At 42.3% G+C, this 21562-nt stretch overlaps 1 protein-coding gene across 1 annotated transcript in view; it reads left to right on the forward strand.

The window, feature by feature from the left end:
- Positions 1–16117, forward strand: part of slc6a3 (solute carrier family 6 member 3) — a 133150-nt gene extending 117033 nt beyond the window's left edge. The window contains exons 12-15 of the mRNA XM_087987023.1: positions 1834–2001; positions 3525–3596; positions 14795–14949; positions 16083–16117. Coding sequence (XP_087843149.1) covers positions 1834–2001; positions 3525–3596; positions 14795–14818 — 264 coding nt within the window. The 3' untranslated portion in view covers positions 14819–14949; positions 16083–16117. The remainder of the gene's footprint in view (positions 1–1833; positions 2002–3524; positions 3597–14794; positions 14950–16082) is intronic.
- Positions 16118–21562: the final 5445 nt, after the last annotated feature.

A 21562-nucleotide genomic window follows, 5' to 3' on the forward strand; every position in this document is an offset into this window, starting at 1 on the left:
CTTTTTAAATCATGTTTGGTTCATCCTTCTCATTGAGTCCTTTTTGACTGGAATAAATATTTGTTGAGCATTATGCAATATCTGCTTATATATTTGCCATTGCTCATCCACTGACTTTCTCCTTTTCTATTATCTCATCACATTTTAGACAACGTGCGACAACTTTTTGTGCATGCAAACATGCAGGCTCCCTAAGTAGAGCAGGCCAGCTTTAACTCATATGAGCTCTCACTATTTGCAAGATAGTACAATCACTATGCTCAGATGTGTGATCACACAATAGTGCAATTCCCTATTCTCACATCTGTTTTCAGGTCTCATTAAATTTCCTGCCATAATGTTTTATTCATAAAATTATATGAGGTCAACAACCAAAAGGAATGAAGCAATAAGCTGCTACATCTGCATTAATGATTTCATTGAAATAATAGAGGTGTAATATTTATATAGTGGTTGTGCTGTTACTTCTCAGAGCTTTCATTATTGAGGAAACACTTTTCTTAAATAATGTTTATCCATTTAAATTTATATATAGATACACAGTGACAATTTCCATAAACACACTCCTACTGATACCAGAGCATGGAGATGTTGCAGTTTAGTATCCTTCCAAAACTGGGCCTGTCAGCATAGTACTGGGGCCTCTACTCCAACTATGTGCTGCTTGGACATTCATATAAAGCCAGTTCATATGTTGTTTGAAGCATATTGCTTATTCAGCACAAGGAACTTGTCAGTGGCACAGAGTTACCCAAATTTCTTTGAGCAGCTGCTTTAAATGTATAATCGTTGTAACTGAAACAGGTCAAGATACATGTGGGGAGGATAATGATAATAGTATACAGACCTCGAGGCCTGATGCACACAACAGTCAAGCTGAGCGGTCTAGGAGGAAGGTTAAAGCCAAAGAATTACACATGCTCTGCCTTTGGTTCCTCTTTATAGTTCCCATTTTCAACAGATGAACAGCAAATGGTGCACTTCTCAGATGCACCAGCTGCTAAGTAAGCAACATTCTAGATGTTTTCTGCTTGCATTACCCAGCACTTTGCTCATGCTGCAGCAACTAAAATGCAATAATTCGTGTCTTGTGTTGTAAACACTACAGGGAGAGCATGTCAGCAAGTGCAAGTTATAACATCAGCCACCTGCTATTACAAGTCAGGAGTTCAAAAAGGTAGATTGCATCAATTATTTTCAGTTTGAGGTAGCATAATCATTGATAAACAATAAATATGAGGTGGGAAATTTCAGTGCTCAAAGTTTGTGAGAAGATTTGTAGCTCGGGTGCTCGTTGTTGTGGTTCTATTCGTCGAGCTGGGAATTTGTGTTGCAGACGTTTCATCCCCTGTCTAGGTGACACCCTCAGTGCTTGGGAGCCTCCTGTGAAGCCTCCAGATTCAATCAATAAGCACATCGACCTGGACCCAATATACCGGCCACTTGCGGACAGCTGGAACTGACAACTGGAAGCGGCAGATACAAATCACTATAAATGCCGGAGGAAACATCACAGAAGCGCTTCACAGGAGGCTCCCAAGCACTAAGGATGTCACCTAGACAGGGGACAAAATGTCTGCAACACAAATTCCCAGCTCGGCGAACAGATCCACAACAATTTCAATACTATTGTGGCCTATTACTGGCATGTGAAATATTGCATTTTTCACAAAGGGAAGTCTTATCTCTTTGTTTTGGAACCATCAGTGGCTTTAATGTAAATCTTTATTTCAGTTATTCATCAACATCATCTAAGTGTAAAAACTGATGTAGGACGAACTTAACAAGTGCTTTATCCTGTTTCCATCTTTCCTCCCAACTTATTAAATAAAGTTTGTTGTGGTCGTCAGCATTTCAACATTCAAAGCACCAGAATATGGCAATTACATCTTTCCAGACTGGGCCAATGTCATTGGATGGTGTATTGCCATATCTTCAATGGCAATTGTACCCATTTTTGCCGTGTACAAATGTATCAGCCTGCGTGGGACCTTGCGTGAGGTGAGTACATCTCATATTTGTTCATGAGTAACTGATTTCTTTTGTTCTTGTCATAATATCTCTCAAGTCTAAGTGATTTATTGTTCCTTATTTTTGTTCTTTGTGTCTAAAATTCAGAGAAAAGTTATTACAGCCAAAATCAAAAAGGTTATTTATTGATGCAAATTTTTTTTTTTTTTAAAAAAGGCACCACATTTCCTGATAAGGGAGTCTAAAACTAGAGGGCATAGATTTAAGATAAGGAGGGAGAAGTACGTAAGGATCCAGAGGGGCAATTTTTTCACAGAGGGTGAGGAGTGTCTGGAACAGGCTGCCAGAGATAGTGGTGGAGGCAAGTACATATTTGTCATTTAAGAAATGTTTGAACAGATACATGGATGGGATAGGTATGAAGGGAAATGGGACTAGATTAATAGTGAAAAATGGATGGCATGGACAAGTTGGGCCGAAGAGCATGCTTCCATGCTGTAAACCCCTAGGGCTCTGTTATAATCAATAAAGATTTATACATGATCATTTATATAGATCATTTCATGAACTTTATAATTAATGCTTCTGTTCATATCTGTTCAATCATTTGATAACATAGGATAAAGCTAGAAATATGTAGCAGGTTAGTCAGCACCTATAAAATAAAAGGCATAATAACAGTTATAATCATTCATCAAGTGGAAAACAGAAATAATTCTATTCTTTAGTAAAAATAGAAAAAGGCAACAGGTAAGAAGGATCTGATAGTGGGATTTAAAGGGTTAAATAGTCTGCAAATAGTATCATACAGAACTTCTAAATAATATGAAAAATATTTTTTTTGGCAAATGAAATATTAAAAATGCACAAAAGGCAGGTGGCATGGGACACAGTAAATTTTCACATTTTGGAAAAAAACAGACATTACTCCAAATCACTCCATCAGAACTGTGCTCTGACAAACTGCAATTGAAAGATAATTGTCAGGGGTCAGTCATATGCATTGCATCGTAGCCGATTCAGAAAAACATGGGTAAACAGTCAACTGCCTACCACTTGACCAAGGAATGATGATCGTAATATTCTAATGAGGGAGAGTGAGATACTGAAAAAGAGGCAAATGTGTCACTATAATCTTTAAGGAAATGTTTAAAATATCTCAAATGAATATCGGTGCCACTACATTTGCACAGTTCAATTGAATGTCACTTTTTAAGCAGAATTAAAAAATAAAGAACAAATTTACACAGAAATGTCTAAAAGGGTTTTATAAAGCACTAGACAAAGCATAAATGTCAAGTATAATGAAAAAAAATTTATATAATCTTTAAAGAGATAGGTCCTCAGTAGGATTTTGAATCCCAATGATTAAACATCATACCTGAAGGAATGGGCACCACAGCCAGTGGGGACGAACATGGAGCAAGAATCCAAAAGTATGCAAGAACTATCTGGTACACTCAAGGAATGGTGAATGAAGATTGCTCAGGTGGTATGGAGTGACGCTATGGTCTGTTTGCTATTGATGCATGGAATCTGGTTTATCATTTTAGAGATTAGCTTGTGCGATTACACCTGAGAAGGACCAGCATCTAGTGGAACATGGAGAACTTCGTCAGCTTACTGTGAGTAACAGCCAATGAGAAATGGACTTCAGCAATATTATCTTGTATTGATGTCATGTGAACCAAAGCAACTTTGAAGGTGGAGTATGCTTCTCAAATTTATAAAGCAGACAACTCTTTTTTTTAATATGTGTATAAAGCAAAATAGTACAGATACTGGAGATCTGATAAATAGAAAATATTGGAGAAACTCTGCAATTCAGGCAGTCTTTGTGGAAAGAGTGAAACAATGTTTCAAATCCAATGGATCTTCAGAACAGAGAATGGAGAGAAAATGATGGCTTTTATGTTATTGACAGAAGTGGAAGAGAAGCCAGTGGAACAGATGTTGAGGGTCCTGAAAACAAAAAGAGAAAAAAGGACTGCTAATGGTTGTAAAGGAAAAATATAGATGCAAAATAGGTGTGAATGATTGGTGCAAATAGTTGATAATAGGTTCACTCTGAAAGAAAACCAATGTCATCAAAACGTGAGGGGAATGGTGGAGGTCTGTCAGTGGAATCAAGATGGAAAACAGTAATCATGCTCTGAAGTTGGTGAATTTAATGTTGAGTCCTCAAGGCTAGAAAGTGCTAAGCGGAAAAGGAGGTGCCATTCATCCTGGAATGGCACCTGAGCTAACTACCTCAGTGCCATTCACTGGAACATTGCAGCAGAACTAGGGCAGCAAGGTTAGTACAAAAGCAGAATGGTGTATTGAAGTAAAAATAGAAAGGGCTGCAGAAAGTCAGCAAAACATATTGAGTCCAGTGACTCTTCATCAGAACCATTCTCTCTACACTTGCTACCAGACCTGTTGAGTTTCTGCAGCACTTCCTATTTTTGTTTCATATTTCCAGGGTCTGTAGTTCATACTTTTTATTCTGGTGTATTGAAATGGCAAGCAACTGGAAAGCCAAAGCTACTTTTACAGATAGAGCAGAGGTGTTCTGTCACCCAGTTTGTAGAATCCCTACAGTGTGGAAACAGGCCATTTGGTCCAATGCATCCATACCAACCCACCCAGACCCATTCCCCTATCCTATTACTCTACATAGCCCCTGACTAATGCACCTAACCTACACATCCTTGAACACTATGGGTAATTTAGCATGGCCAATTCACCTAACCTGCACATCATTGGATTGTGGGAGGAAACTGGAGCACCCAGAGGAAACCCAACAAGACACTGGGCGGATGTGCAAACTCCACACAGACAGTTGCCCGAGGTGGGAATCCAACCTGGGTCGCTGTCGCTGTGAGGCAGCAGTGCTAACTACTAAGCCACCATGTACGAAACATGAATAACAGGGTTAGTAGTCTATTGCAGTTTATGATCTTGGCTAAAATTATCAATATTTTATAGTTTTATTTATGTCTATACCATGGATAAAAACCACGATGTGAATTTCTTTTTTGGTCAGATATGACATATTGGAAGAAGCAATGTAGGACAAACCACATGAACAAAAACAATGAAATAAACATTAACAGTTTGTCATCTACACACAAAGGGCCTGAATTTTGGAACAGAGATGGGTGTTCTTCTGTCAAATCTGTTTTCAAGTGATATCTAGCAGGTTAGGATAGAATTTCAGTAAAGATCCAGTCGACTAGATGCCCTCTTCCACTGTACTGTCAGACCATCATTCAATGCCACATCCAGCAGAGACTGAGAGCAGCACATATTACATTTATCTGGATGACTTCACTTCATTTGTTACCCAATGAATTAATATTATCAAAACTTTGGAGAGGTAGTGCCCCTATCTCCAAGCCAGGTATCCCAAGTTCAAGCCCTACCTTATTCAGAAGTGTGTAATAACATCTCTGAATCTATCCCGAATAGCAGAGAGAGATATTTTCCAGACAATGTGATGGAAGCTGTCCTCAGCATGGAACCTGGTTTCCACAAGGAGGTCACCTCGACCATTATTGTAATGGACAGGCAAATTGGTGAGAACAAAGTCAAGTACATTTTTCTTTCTATTAGTTGTCTCCCCACCTGCTGCAAACCCAGTCTCAAAGTTATATGTTTAAGGACTAGGTCCGTTGACAGGACTAGTGCTACTAAGCCATTCTTGCTGTTGGACCTTGGAGCCCCCAATCTAGGTTACATCTTGTGCCTTTGCTGCTCTCAATGTTTCCTCCAAATGCTGTTCAACATGAAAGATCACTGCTTTCTCTGCTGCAGGCTTGCCATACATAGTAGGGGGGAGGTTTCTCGCTCACGCTTGACCTAATTCCATGAGGCATGCACTGCGTGAGGCCTGGAGTCAATGGTGAATAGCATGGCTGCTCCATCCTTACTGTATAAAACTTGAATTTAAAAATTGAAACCCATTCTAAGAGTGTTTTTTCTGTGCTGATTTCAGTAAAACATTGGTATTCCTGTCACTTAATCTTCCTACCAATATTAGTGCCACCTCTGGTGGGTCAGACCAATTGATGGGACAGGATCTAGCTTGATAATGGAGGTATCTTGTGTTAACCGAAAGATATGATTATGTAAAATTGTTTTTTGACTAGTCTGTACCACAGTCTCCCCAGTTTTGGCAGTGAGGAGGAGCAGAATTGGAATGGGCATGCCTTCGTCACTTCCACATGTGATGCCTAGTCTGATATGATATGGGCTGTTTGGCTTTGTTCTTCTTATTATTCATATCATCTGGTTTTGGAGGTTTGGTACAATGGAGTTACTCACTCAGTCATCCCAAAGGCAGTTAAGGGTAAAGCACATTGCGTCTGTGTTTGAAAAAATTCTCAAGGTCAAGGACCAGGCTCGCAGGAAAGTAGTCTGACACAGAACAAACAGCCAAGAGGCGAGTCTGCTAGAATATAAGTGTTTTATTCCCCGCAGTGTCGCCACAACCAGTCTCGTACTTACAACGGGTCTGGTTTATACTCACTCTACGTGTTACCGGAACTGGAAGCCGTCAGTTCTCGTAGAGCGGTTGCCAACAACCCACGCTCGGCGGTTAAACGCAACCCCGGAGCAGACTCTACCGAACTGGAGACTTTTCCAGCTGATATACTCTTGTCCAGATATAAACATGCATGTGAACAGCAGAGCAAGGCTAAAAAACACATTCCATTCTGGTTACATACAGATAGGAAGATTCACACGGGAAGGTGTATAATAAGATTCACACGGGACTAAGCGACACCTTCCATTTTCGGTTAGATTCACACATGTATTGGGACACAATTTTAACCCTTTCACCACATTCCACTGCTTGGCCCAATACATGTGTTGCATAATGATTCACACATGTATTGGGACATAATTTTACACCACATTCCACTGCTTGGCCCAATACATGTGTTACATTATGCCCATATGTATTCTTTCTAACAAGCGCCTACGTACACGCCAAATATACAAGCAAGTCAGGACATTACAGCATGTTAAAATCACCAGGACCGCTACCAGGATCGACAAGGGTGGGAACAGGAATGTCCCCGCAGTGGAGGACATACCACTCAATATGTCCCACCAATGATGAGCTGACTCCACGTCCACTACACGGGCAGCATGTCTTTTAATTCTGCCCACTGACTACTTTTTCCCTCCCCTAATTCTTCTAGGGTAGTGCCTTGTTTTGGGTTAAAGGCGGCAGCTTTCCATCTACGCTGTCCCGCTTTCCATTGGGCTGACCCATCTACGAACCAAGCCGTGGCTTGTTCATCCGGGGTCAGTTCATCATACCGTTTTCCCATCTTAACGGGTGATTCCTTGTATTCAATCACCTCAAACCGTTTTTCCCCTTCCTCAGGGGCCTCCGCCACTTGCTCATGTAGGACTGACACTCCTTTCTGTCCAGTCCGCACTCTCTCCGACACATACCATTTCCATTTAATGATGCTGCTCTCTTGGGCAGTTCCTATTCGGTGGGTAGTGGGGTCACTAAGTACCCACGGAAGAATAGGGATAGCTGTTCTCATGATCACTTCATGTCCAATGGTCAGGGCTTCGGTTTCCACCAAGCCCCAGTAGCATGCTAATAACTGTTTCTCAAAGGGGGTATACCGTTCCCCTGCCGGGGGTAATTTTCGGGACCAAAATCCCAGTGGCTTACGGGTTCTTTCCTGTTTTTGCCATAAGCTCCAATTGGCATAATCCCCCTGTGCTGAGACTTGCAGTTCTACAGGTCCTGACTGTATCTTTCCCAAGGATACAGCTTGCTGTATCGCTTGCTTGGCCATTTCAAATGCAGTTTGATGGACCTCCGTCCATTCGAACGCTGCCTTTTTCCTCGTAACTCGATACAAAGGTTTTAAAATTTGTCCTAAATGGGGAATATGCTGTCTCCAGAATCCGAATAACCCAATAAATTGCTGCACGTCCTTCTGGGTGTGAGGGACGGCAAAGACCTGAATCTTATTTTTAGCTTTCGCAGTGATTTCCCTTTCCCCCTTGTTCCACACGATTCCTAAGAATTTTACCGTTTGTGAGGGACCCTGGATTTTGGCTGGGTTGATCTCCCACCCATATCCTCGCATATGTTGAACCAGTTGGTCCAGCAATTCCTGAACCTGCTTCTGACTTGTCCCCTGTATCATCATATCGTCAATATAGTGCGAGATCATCACTTCGTCAGGCACTTTAAAGGCAGCCAAGTGTTCTGCAACTATCCGGTGGCAGATAGTAGGGCTATGCAGATATCCTTGGGGCAATCGCGTGAACGTGAATTGTCTACCCTCCCAAGTGAATGCGAACTGTTCCTGCCTATCTTCGGGAATAGGAATTGTGAAGAAGGCATTAGCCAAATCAATTACTCCGTACCACACCCCTGGATGATGTTGGATTCGTCCTATAATAGTGACGGCATCCGGGACCGCTGCCGTCAAGGCCGGAGTGTGACGGTTTAGTTGCCGATAATCTACCGTCATCCGCCATGACCCATCGGCTTTATGTACGGGCCATAAGGGGTTATTCCACGCCGTGGTGCATGTCCTAAGCACTCCCGCTTCCAAATAATCCTTAATTGTGGCGGATATTTCTTTATGTCCGCCGGGAATCCTATACTGTCTAAGACTTATTACGCGATCGGGATGGGGAAGGGGTCCATTTTAACCTTTCCCACTAACACCGTCCTACAGCGCAAAGCCATTTTCGTGATTCCAAATTCAAACTTCCCTTGTTGGAGGTGAAGTGTTAAACCGGCCAGAATGTCCATTCCCAGGATCCATTCTCTAACCGGTGTAATGATAATTTAATAAGTTTTAATGGGCATTGTACCTATCTTTAGGGGCAATTGTACTGTTTTTCCTTCAATCAGATTACCTCCCAGCCCAACCAGCGTGACTGGGGTTCCTTTAAACTTATGGGGCGTCCCATAGATTAAGGTGGCCTCCGCCCCTGTGTCCACTAGAGCCATAACGGTTTGGACGGATTTGCGCCAATAGATAGTCAATGATACATGAGGTCGAATGTCGTCTGCTGACCATTGGCTCGTTCGTGGGCAAACCCTTGGGGCTTGGCCCGATTCCTATTGTTCCTCCCATTCATCTTCCCCAGACAGCACTGGGTAAAGACGTTTGCCTCGCCCTTCTTTGTTCTTGCCTTTCTTACTAGGTTTCCGGCCACGCCTATCCACTTTATAACACTCTCGGAGGGGAGGCCGTACCTCCTCCTCCTCCTCGTCCTCCGAGGATTCCCACCGCTGGGAAGTGGAAGTTCTACCCCTTCGAGGCTCATTAACAACCGGACCCCGTGTCTGACATTTTTGTGTTAGTAATTCCACTAGGTCTTCCATAGTGGGTCGGGACTCCGTCTCTACCCGGGACACCTTCAGTCCCTTTCGTCTGCATAAGTCTTTTAATTCCGGTGTAGGTAGGCCATCAATCTCCGATGCTGGGACCTGCGCCCGTATCAAAGCTTGCCACAAAGCACGCCGTGAGGGGCCTTGGTTACTTCCTTGATTAGGGTTTACTTTTCCCCCTGCCCGAGCCTCAGGGCGACGCCCCTCCGTGCCCCCCTGAGAAGCACGGGTTGTGGGTCCCAAATCCCCCAAACCACCCATCTCCCTCATCATACTACGGGCATCTCCTAGGGTTTCTCCCCGTCCACTCAACATTATGGTTAATAACAGTGGTTTATAATGGGGGGGGGCAGTCTTCACTAGGTGGTCTCTAGTCTGTCTACTAACATTTGTGTTATCTACCTCGTCCAGCACTCCCAGCAACAGGGCATCCCGCACACACAAACGGGTTAGCCTCTGAACCCCTTCCTTAATCGTTGTCCAAGTTCCTTCCAAGGGGGGCCAATCGGACGGGAAGGGATACTGTTCGGCCACTGCCCTGGCATACATCCCAAATAGGGTCCCCATACTGCGATCTATTACCATATCCTTGGCTTGTCTGCGGTACCCCAGGTCTATGGCAGCATCCTTTGCTAATCCACCAAATTTGGGAGCATCCTGATAGTCTACCTGCACTTGTTGCCCCCCTTCCTCGAGGAGCCGAATTAGCCATAGCTCTAACGGCTCCCCAGGATTACGTCGGGTTTTCTGGGTGATAAACAGCACCTCATCGGTAGTGAAGTCTTCCGTTAATTCAGAGAATTCTGCGGGAGGCTGAGCCCGCGGTAATTCATGCATAATTGCCTCCCCTTGTTCATTCCGTATAGGGTTTCCTTCCTCATCTAACATTACCTCCCGTTGCACTGGGAGACGTCTCTGAACCTGCTTTCTCCTAACCACTGGTTTAGCTTGGAGTACGGGTGGGTCCTCTTCGTACTGATCATCTGAATCTCCCCAAATGTTCCCATCCCAATGATCGATATCCCACCGATCCCCGTTATTTAACTGGGCTACAAACGCCCGTACTTGTACCGGGTCCGGGGTTCGAGGGACCTTCCTTTTCTCTTTCCGTTTCTTAGCAGACAGATACATAATAGTTCGTCCTGCTAGTTCAGTTAATGCTGTCAATTCAGCTTTTAACTTCATAATTTCCTGCCTCAACATAGAGGCATCTCCCGAACTGAGTCCCTGCTCATGTTTCAGGAGGGCTAATTCTGCTTCAGCTTTTTGGCGCTTGTCTGACTGTTGTCTACAAGCCGCCGCACAGGCCCACATCCTCCGCTGTACCCCAGGCAATGGGTTCTTCGGCAGGACTGGGATCCTCTCAAGGGTGGACAGCAGCGACCCTGGGGTTCCTACGCCCTCGGCCTCCCAGTCCTCCGGTCGCCCCCCACCATTTCTCAAACAAACTGCCACGCCATGCCACGGCCCATGCCATCCCGGGACGGTCGGGACCTCCACAGTTTGTTCCTCTGGTTTCTTAGCCTTTTTCCAAAACATTGTTCTGTATCAAAATCTTTCCTCAATTGCGATTGATCCTGCCGGCTACGCCAAAATGTTTTAAAAAATTCTCAAGGTCAAGGACCAGGCTCGCAGGAAAGTAGTCTGACACAGAACAAACAGCCAAGAGGCGAGTCTGCTAGAATATAAGTGTTTTATTCCCCGCAGTGTCGCCACAACCAGTCTCGTACTTACAACGGGTCTGGTTTATACTCACTCTACGTGTTACCGGAACTGGAAGCCGTCAGTTCTCGTAGAGCGGTTGCCAACAACCCACGCTCGGCGGTTAAACGCAACCCCGGAGCAGACTCTACCGAACTGGAGACTTTTCCAGCTGATATACTCTTGTCCAGATATAAACATGCATGTGAACAGCAGAGCAAGGCTAAAAAACACATTCCATTCTGGTTACATACAGATAGGAAGATTCACACGGGAAGGTGTATAATAAGATTCACACGGGACTAAGCGACACCTTCCATTTTCGGTTAGATTCACACATGTATTGGGACACAATTTTAACCCTTTCACCACATTCCACTGCTTGGCCCAATACATGTGTTGCATAATGATTCACACATGTATTGGGACATAATTTTACACCACAGTCTGGCATCACATGTAAATAGATTAGGTAGGCACAACACATTTTCTTCCCTAATCAAAGCGTTATTTGGTCAGCATACTAGCTTTTTTATTTCAGCTTTATTGAATTAAATGAAATTAAATTCTGCAGGTCAGTGAAGACGAGGGAGAGGTGGTCATTGGGGAGAGTTCCAGCAACAAAGCTGGTAGAGTGAGTGAGTGAGGAGAGGTGGTTGGAGGAGGCGACAGTTTTGGGGTTGGCTTTCAGTGTCTCCATTCCACTTCCTGACTGTATAGTTTTGTAGTGTGTTGTGGCTCTGTTTGTGTAGTACTGGTGGCTCTGTTGGAAAGTAATGAAATTTGGAGGCATTTCATCACTGAGGAGTGAATTGAGGCCCAGCAATGCTCAGCTCCAAGCAGATGGTAAGCCTCAGGTATTTTCACCCAAGTGACACAGGCTCAAGCCAATCCATAAAACGTGTGAAGATGTGTTAGGGTTTGCTGGGGGCAGTGAAGTTCTTGGTGCAAATAATGGAGGAATCCCATCATGCATAGCTCATATCTCATCTGTGTTCTTGATGGAGAGGATGGCAAGCCAAATGGAGAGACAGGGACCATACTACGGATGCAATAGTTCTGAAGGGACATATAGACAGCCATGAGGCCATTGAAGTGATAGATGGGTGAAAGGGACTGTCCAGGTGTCTTTAGGATTCCAGGAGGTGAAACTGGGAAGGGTTCAGGCATTGGGGGCTCCTGTTAGGGTGCTTCCTTGGCTGAAGGTATATCTTTAATCCCTTTGACAGTGACACACCAGATGCTTCTCTGCTGCCCTGGACAGATGCTGGTAGTCCCAAGTGTGCTCGTTCCACTATGGCTACTGTATTGTCAAGGTGTAGACCAAGGCCATCTAGCATTCTGGAGCTTTCCTCCATTGCAGCTAGAGGTGTAGAGGGAGCATCTAACAGAAGCTATAATGAATATCTTACCATATACATGGACTAGTACTGGAGGTTCACTGTGTGACATTAACTTCTCAAATGTAAAATTGTTTAATTGTAGAAAATATTTTGGAATTGTGAACTGAAATAATTTGCATATTTATTTGAATATAATTGTTGACATTAGCCAGCTGTTAAATCCAATGATTGTCTAGGCATCCATAAGGGCCTGTATTGATGATGGGCTTTGCACACTATGATCACAACACAAATAGATCAACCAATATTCTATTGAATGACAGGACATTTGAAGGGCCTATTTCCACTCCTAATGTGTATGTTTGTATGTATAGCTTTGATGGTATGGATTGCTCACTGGGCTCACTCAGATCTATCAAGACCTCAAAAGTATAGTACCATGTAAACCATGGCCTGATCAATGGTGGCCCTTCCAGTCACATGGCAACAATTATATTTGTCTTGTGCTTTTGTACTCATTTGCATAAAGATGTCAGTAACCATGACTTCAGTGGATAGCATATTGTCCCTTAGCATAGAGCCAGGAATAGGATCAGAACGCTTGAAGAGCTGTGGCAATTGGGGTTGTGTAAGAATGTAAAATTTACAGTACCTTTCTGTAAAACACTCATGCCTGTATGAACAGTGGTTTTACAACCTCCTCATTTAGGGAATGAAAGCCTTTGTTTATAGAGGAGCCAATTTGCTAATGATGTCACATGAGCACAGGGCAGAAGTGAGGACTGTAGATGCTGGAAATCAGAATCTAGATTAGAGTGGTGCTGGAAAAGTACAGCCGGTCAGGCAGCATGCGAGGAGCAGGAAAATCAACGTTTCAGGCAAAAGTCTTGAGTCTTGATGAAGGGCTTTTGCCTGAAATGTCGATTTTCTTGCTCCTCAGATGCTGCCTGACCGGCTGTGCTTTTCCAGCACCACTCTAATCTAGTCTCACATGAGCACAGTCAAAGGCTCCCTGCACCTGGGATAGTCTGGGTATGGTCCTAATGCTAACAGCCCACTTGGCCCGAGTGTCTCGATCTGATGTGAATGTAATGTTCACTGGCCAGCCTGATAGGATTGAAACCACCCATGCACTAAGCCTACTCCCGACACTCCTGACCTGTCAGCTCCATAGAAAGGATAAGCATGTTCTCATCCTTTACATTTTCCATGGAGGCAGGTCAACTTTCCAAAGAGTTGATGGGGCTTTGGAGTATCATGCACCATAACCTGGATAAGGGAATATTTCAAAAGTGAAGTTCCAAATGTTTTACCCATGCTCCCCACTGCAAGTGATGATTTTGATACAGTCTGTCCATCCATGAGTTCACATACCACCAGTGCCAAGCTTTGCCCTTGTGGCACCCTCTATGACTCTTTATAACCTTCATGCCAAATTATGGCTTCTCCATACCAATTCAATGACTAGACACTCTGTATATTAACAAAACCCCATAGCAACTGTAGAATGTGTTCAAAAAATTACTTTTTTTAAAAAAATTGATAGATACCTTATCTTCAAAGTTTGGGTGAAGATTTGTAGCTCGGGTGCTCGTTGTTGTGGTTCTGTTCGCCGAGCTGGAAATTTTTGTTGCAAACGTTTCGTCCCATGTCTAGGTGACATCCTCAGTGCTTGAAAGCCTCCTGTGAAGCGCTTCTGTGGTGTTTCCTCCGGCATTTATAGTGTCCTATCCCTACCGCTTCCGGTTGTCAACCGGAAGCGGTAGGGATAGGACACTATAAATGCCGGAGGAAACACCACAGAAGCGCTTCACAGGAGGCTTTCAAGCACTGAGGATGTCACCTAGACATGGGACGAAACGTTTGCAACAAAAATTTCCAGCTCGGCGAACAGAACCACAACAGATACCTTATCTCTTTTCTTTAAAAAAAGCTAATTTTATTAAAGGTTAATAAATGTCAATCATCCAGACATTTTAAAGTGCCAATAGCAGAAACTGTAAGTACTTAATTTTTTTTCACTTACATAACTTAGCAATGTGCAAACAACAGAAGAGATCAGAAAGCCAGAGACATCAAACAAAGAATGCTGTTCAGCTATTTTAACAGAATAATCAATTTCATGGCTCACACAATAAGTATTATTGACTGCGACAAACCCAAAAGGCAACAACTGTGCATGTGAACCTTTCAGAAATGGAGGGAGACTGTCAGAGTAGAAACAAAGTAAGCAGAAACAAAATCTTTTATCATGCAAAAAGATTCTTCTGTACGTCATGAAGTGGAGGAATATTTAGGTGAACAAATTTTAAAGATATCTGTCTATAATCAACACCAAAAGAGATCAAAGATCTGCATGTCATGAAAAATAAGAATTTCAATTTGAAAACTGACATTTTACTACCTACAGCTGCGCCATTGGCTTATGGTGTGAAAACATGGAACAAAAGGAATGGACTTGGAAAACACAGACAAAAAATGAAAATATCAGCTCCTTCAACACGTGAAGGATGAAAAACAACTCAAAGTTATACTTAAAAGATCTGAAAACGTGAAATTTGTTGTGTAAGTGATGCTAAGTGTACTGTGACAGAAGAAATTCCTCTTTTGCTTTGACTTCAAGAGTTGCATTGATCAAATCAAAATTGAAGATGTTCACAATTTCCATGCACATAATTTGAATGAAAACTATAAAAATGAAAATGTTTAAAACAGTGCTGGGTAGTTGGTTTAAGAACATTTAAATTAATAGGATTATTTAGATAAATATAGATTTCAGTTCTTGAATGAAAACTTAATATTTCATTTGTTCATACCTGAACTGAATAATCCATTGTATTAAAATGCATTTTTTCTTTCTCTCCATTGTATTAAGGTACAACATAAATTCAAGAACCACTGCTGTTATTATAGCATTTGGCTGCAACGGAGACTTGGATTATTTAAATTTAAATTAACAGTTCTCCCATTTAATAATATGCTGTATCGTTTTAAAATATCATCCTTAAAAAAAAACTTTAAAATACCTTATCAATCTAAGTCATAAAATCTAACAAAATCAGAATCTTTAACACTTAATAATTTGTATATTTGAAGATAACAAGTTCCGCTGCTTATTGTTGATGTTTAAATTGCTCAAAAGATGTACAATTGATTCTTGATAAGACAAATTGATTAACTTGCTATGTTGATGTTTTAGCTTGTTCCATTTTCCCAAAGTAAAATGTTACTTCAATATATTGAAGTTGACTTTTATATAAAATATTTAATAGTTATTAGTGGTTCAACTCTAAATTATTGAATTTACCTGCTTAGCATAATTCTGCTATGCCTCAAATGCAGTTTGCTAATCAAATTTTACAGCACCACAGTGCTCCCAATTTGTCAGTTATAAATTCTGCAATGGTTTAGCCCTCTCCCACACCCATAGCCCCACAAATTCTATAGCACAGTTTTGCTCTTTCTTGAAGTTCTGGTCCTTGTGAGACCAGAAGTCAGTGGAACCTTGGAGCAGACTTTTCTAGAGCGGAACATCCCGGTGTGCCAGTTAGACTTGATAGTGCATATCTATGTTTAGGAAAAATTACCCACAAATTTACTGGAAATGCACATGGTCAACAGTGCACCAAGCATGTGAATAACAGGAGAAAGATTGTTTCACATTAACTAATGGAATTGAACAATTATTTGATAAACAGGAAGGATTGAGGAGGAATGTACAGTAGAGAATAAGGTGAAATCAAAAATTGAATCCAGTGCAAAAACAGAACTTGAGAGCAGAACAAAAATTGGACTCAATGATAGAGGGGCAAAAAAGAAACAAATGAAAAGTAAGTAGTAAAAAAAAATGAAACTTAAAGTTAGTTATTTTTAATATCAAACAATTCACAATCTGAAGAATAAGACTTTACATTGTTAGTTGTTCAATTGCTGGTAAAGAGAGTTTTAATAGCAGACATTGTTAAAAGTAGTACTTGGTTTGTTCATTCATGGGATGTGAGCATTACCAGTTAAGCCAGCATTTATTACCCGTCCCTAATTGACCTTGGAAAATGCTGGTGAGTCACTTTGCCAAACTACTGCTGTCCATCTGGTGTAGGTACACCTACAATGCTATTATGAAGGGCTTTGACCTAGCATTAATGAAGTACCGTGATATATTTCCAAGTCTTAATGCTGTGACATAAAAGGAAATTTAAAGGTGGGGGCTTATGTGTATGAGATTTTTAGGTTGTTGAGATTGTAGGTTGCGAAGATGCTGCCTAAGGAGCCCAGGAGATTGCTAGAATGCATCTGGTAGGTTGTTTAGGCTGTTGTCACTGTGTGTGTCACAGAAGATCTGAATGGTTGAAGTATGCTGTTAGTTACTATCACAACTTTCTCTGACAGCTTTAATGGGCAATAAATGTACAAATTTAGCAACTTCATGAAAATCTTGGGATTCGTGAGATGTGAGTGACACCCAGGCCACATCAGTAAAGCTGGAGTCAATGGGAAGTGACAGAATGCTCCCTACTAGTTAGGTTCATTCCGAACACAAAAAAAATAGTTGTGATTTTTGGAGGTCAGTCATCTCAGCTTGAGGACATTCCTTAAAGGTAGGGTTCTAGGCCCAACTCTTCAGCTGTTTCATCAATGACTTTCCCTCTATAATAAGGCTGGAAATGGGATCTTCCTTGCAGATTGCACAATGTTCAGCAACAGTTGTAACTCCTCACTTCTGAAGCCACCTGACTCCTGAAAGTTTGTACATCCTCCCCAAAGCACAAGTCAGGAGTCCACTTGTCTGAGTAAGGCTATTAGACCAGAAGAAATAGGAACAGAAGTGAGCCTTTTTACCTCTCAAGCATGCTTCACATTCACTTTCCCACCCTTTCCCCATAACCCTTGATTCCCTGACTGATCAAGAGTCTACATCAGCCTTAAGTATACATAAGGAATTTGCCTATATAAGCTCTCTGTGGAAAAGGAATTCCAAAGACTGTCAACCCTCAGAGAAGAAATACTTCCTCATTTCAATCTTAAATTGATTCTGCCTTCTGGTCCTAGATTCTTCCATAATTATCTGCTGTACCTGTATTCTTGCTTCCTGTGTTTTGTGCACCAGTACCCGAAATCATTGTGTTACAGCTGACTGCAGTTTTTCAACTCCATTTAAATAATGCTCTTCTTTTGGTATTGCTTCTGAAATTAATAACATGATATTTTCCTATTGTAGGGAGAAATAGGAAAGAGGAGTCCTGTGAACCTTGGCACAAGCGATCTTTATTCAGAGCTCTATTACCACACATTGGGAGAGGCCAGAGACCACCCCAAATCTGGCCTTAGTGTGGGACACAGTTGACCTCTTAATATCCAACAGGTCAATGATGCTCTGAGTTCCCCAGTGAAATACAACATTTTTATACCCTTAGTGTTACAATAATTCCATGCAACATTGATGTCATTGTTAGCCACATCCCCCTAATCTATACATCCAGTAAATGCGCAATCGCCAATGAACAAATCTATAGAAAGTCCTAGGACCTCCCATAATCTCATAATGTTTGTCTTTGGGATCTTACAATGCACTTGACAGTTTTATCCCTTCCTAGACATTTGCCAATTGCACTGCATCATTTCCAACAACCTAAATAGTTGCTTTTCATGAAGAACTCTCCCAAGTACTGCACTAACTGTATCAATGCAGATCACAGCTCCTTGAAATTAGAGTCGCTGGTAGATAGGATAGTAAAGAAGGCGTTTGGTATGCTTTCCTTTATTGGTCAGAGGATTGAGTACCGGAGTTGGGAGATCATGTTGCAGCTGTACAGGACATTGGTTAGGCCACTTTTGGAATATTGCTGCAATTCAGGTCTCCATCCTTTAGGATGGATGTTGTGAAACTTGGAAAGGTTCAGAAAAAATTTACAAGATGTTGTCAGGGTTGGAGGATTTGAGCTATAGGGAGAGGTTGAATAGGCTGGGACTGTTTTCCCTAGAGCGTCAGAGGCTGAGGGGTGACCTTATAGAGATTTATAAAATCATGAGGGGCATGGATAAGATAAATAGACAAAGTCTTTTCCCTGGGATGGGGAAATCCAGAACTAGAGGGCATAGGTTTAGGGTGAGAGTGGAAAGATATAAAAGGGATCTAACGGGCAACTTTTCACACAGAGGGTGGTATGTGTATGGAATGAGCTGCAAAGGAAGTGGTGAATGCTCGTACAGTTGCAACATTTAAAAAGCATTTGGATGGGTATATGAATAGGAAGGGTTTGGAGGGATATGGGCTGGGTGCTGGCAGGTGGGACTGGATTGGGTTGGGATATCTGGTCGGCATGGACGGGTTGGAGCAAAGGATCGCTTTCCGTGCTGTACGTCTCTTTGACTCTATGATATACGCTTCACTGATTCCTCCCTGTACAGTCTGGTTGAGACTTCCTCAAAAACTCTAACAAATTTGTCAGACTTGATTTCCCTTTCTTGAACTTCTGACTCTGCTTGTTTAGATTATGATTTTCTAAATGTTCTGCTATTAATTCCTTAATTAATTCCAACACTTTTTGAACAATGGACGTTAGTCGAATCAGCCTATCGTTACCTGCTATGGCTCTCCCACCCCTTTTTTTGAATAGGTATATCACACTGGTAGTTTTCCAGTCCTCCGATATTTCTCCAGAATCCAAGGAGTTTTAGAAATTTACAAACCTCTATCACTCTGTAGCTACTTCTTTTACAATCCTAGGATGCAAGCCATCCATGCCAGGCCAGACCTATCTGCCTTTCACTCCATTAGTTTGTTTAATACTACTCTATTTATGGGGATAGTGATTTAATTTTTCCCTATTATTCTTCAGTAATTAATGAAATGTTCTTCTACAGTAAAGACTGATGCAAAATATCTGATTAATCCTCTGCTGTTTCTTTGTTCCCACAACTACTTCCCACATTTTATGAGAGACCAATGCTCACTTTAAATATGTAAAAATGATGACAGTCAAAGAAAGTCTTGTTGTCAGTATATGCTTTGCTAGTTTGTCCTCGTAGTTTATTTTCTATCCCTGTATTATCTTTTTAGTCCTCCTTTGCTGGATTCTGAATTCATTACAATCATCAGGGCGATCACTGACTTTGCTATTGCTGTAAGTTGGTTTTGATTCTCAGATTAATCTTACTGTCTCTATATTAAACTAGTTCTCTTTACTAAATAAGACAGCATTTATTTGAATTCCATTGATGAGCGGGAAATTCAATCTCTTTGCAACTTTACCAAGTAATTAAAGGAAACATATTTGGATTCCCAAGATCCAACAGGACATGACCTCATTCTCACCCTTGGCCAATTCACCTAACCTGCACATCTTTGGACTTCATCCTCTGTCCATGCTAATATATTAGCCCAAATCCATGATCTCTTATCTAGCAAAATTACTAAGTGCCAAGGAAAGCCAAACATACCACATCTACAGGGTTTCCTCCAGGTGTTCCGGTTTCTTCCCACAATCCAAAGATGTGCAGGTTAGGTGAATTGGCCATGCTAAATTGCCCATAGTATTCAGGGATATGTAAGTTAGGTGCATTGGTCAGGGGTAAATATAGAGAAAGTGAGGACTGCAGATGCTGGAGTTCAGAGTTGAGAGTGTGGTGCTGGAAAAGCACAGGTCAGGCAACATCCGAGGAGCAGGAATGAGGCTTGTGGGCCGGCGGGCTGAGAGATAAATGGGAGGGGGTGGGGTTGGAAGGTAGCTGAGAAAGCGATAGGTAGATGAATGTGAGGGAGAAGGTGATAGGTTGGGGGGGGGGGGGCGGTGGAGCGGATAGATGGGAAAGGTGATGGATAGAGTCAAGATTAGGGTGGTGCTGGAAAAGCACAGCAGGTCAGGCAACATCCGAGGAGCAGGAAAATCGACGTTTCGGGCAAAAGCCCTTCATCCCCTAATCTTGACTCTGATCTCCAACATCTGCAGTCCTCACTTTTGCCAAGGTGATGAGCAGGTCAGGAGGGCTGTGTTGAGTTGGAGGCTTGGAACTGTGATAATGTGGGGGGGGGGGGGGGGGGGGGGGTGGCGAAGGGGAAATGAGGAAACTGTTGAAATCCACATTCATCCCATGTGGTTGCAGGGTCCCAAGGTGGAATAGGAGAACACTTCATACCCCTTTTTGGCCATCTTATGTCAGTTAAAAAGCCCAGGGCAGCCACTTTAAGTCAACCTTGGTACTTGTTGCAGCTGCCCATGACTAAGTATGTTGAAAAGGACAGCAGATAGATTGCCATCTATCTGCTGTCCTTTTCAACATACTTGGTACTTGTTGCAGCTGCCCATGACTAAGGTTGACTTAAAGTGGCTGCCCTAGGCTTTTTCACTGACATAAGATGGCCAAAAAGGGGTATGAAGTGTTCTCCTATTCCACCTTGGGACCCTGCAACCACATGGGATGAATGTGGATTTCAACAGTTTCCTCATTTCCCCTTCGCCCCCCCCGCCCCCCAACATTATCACAGTTCCAAGCCTCCAACTCAACACAGCCCTCCTGACCTGCCCATCACCTTGGCAAAAGTGAGGACTGCAAATGTTGGAGATCAGAGTCAAGATTAGGGGATGAAGGGCTTTTGCCCGAAACGTCGATTTTCCTGCTCCTCGGATGTTGCCTGACCTGCTGTGCTTTTCCAGCACCACCCTAATCTTGACTCTATCCATCTGCAAATTCCTCCACAAGCTACTCACCATTCAGAACTGGAACAATATTGTTGTTCCTTCACTATAGCTGGGCCAAAATCCTGGAACTTTCTCCTAACAACATTGTGGGTGTATTCACATAAAATGGGCTACAATGATTCAAAAAGACAGTTCACCACCACCTTTTCCAGGTCGATTAGGGATGGGCAATAAATTCTGGTTCAGCAGTAAAACTCTCCTCCCTACATGAATTTAATAAGTTAAGGGTAATATGTCATTTCATGAAACTAATAGTGGACAGGCACTGCTTGGTCAGCAATTTGCAATTCAATCGGTTTATGATTTTTCTCCACAAGTTGCTGACCAGTTTGTGCATGATAATGGTGTGTAGACCCATATTTAACATTCTGCAATTTCACCTTCAAATTCTGGCCCAAACCTATTTCCATGCTGGTGTTTGACTATTTGAATTTGGTGAATCCAACAACACAGAATTCCAGGTCTTAGTGCCATTCTCT

Source organism: Chiloscyllium plagiosum, unplaced genomic scaffold (genome assembly GCF_037043375.1).
Source record: "Chiloscyllium plagiosum isolate Xiang-an unplaced genomic scaffold, Cpla_swu_hap1 HiC_scaffold_5, whole genome shotgun sequence".
In the NCBI taxonomy this organism is placed as follows: domain Eukaryota; kingdom Metazoa; phylum Chordata; class Chondrichthyes; order Orectolobiformes; family Hemiscylliidae; genus Chiloscyllium; species Chiloscyllium plagiosum.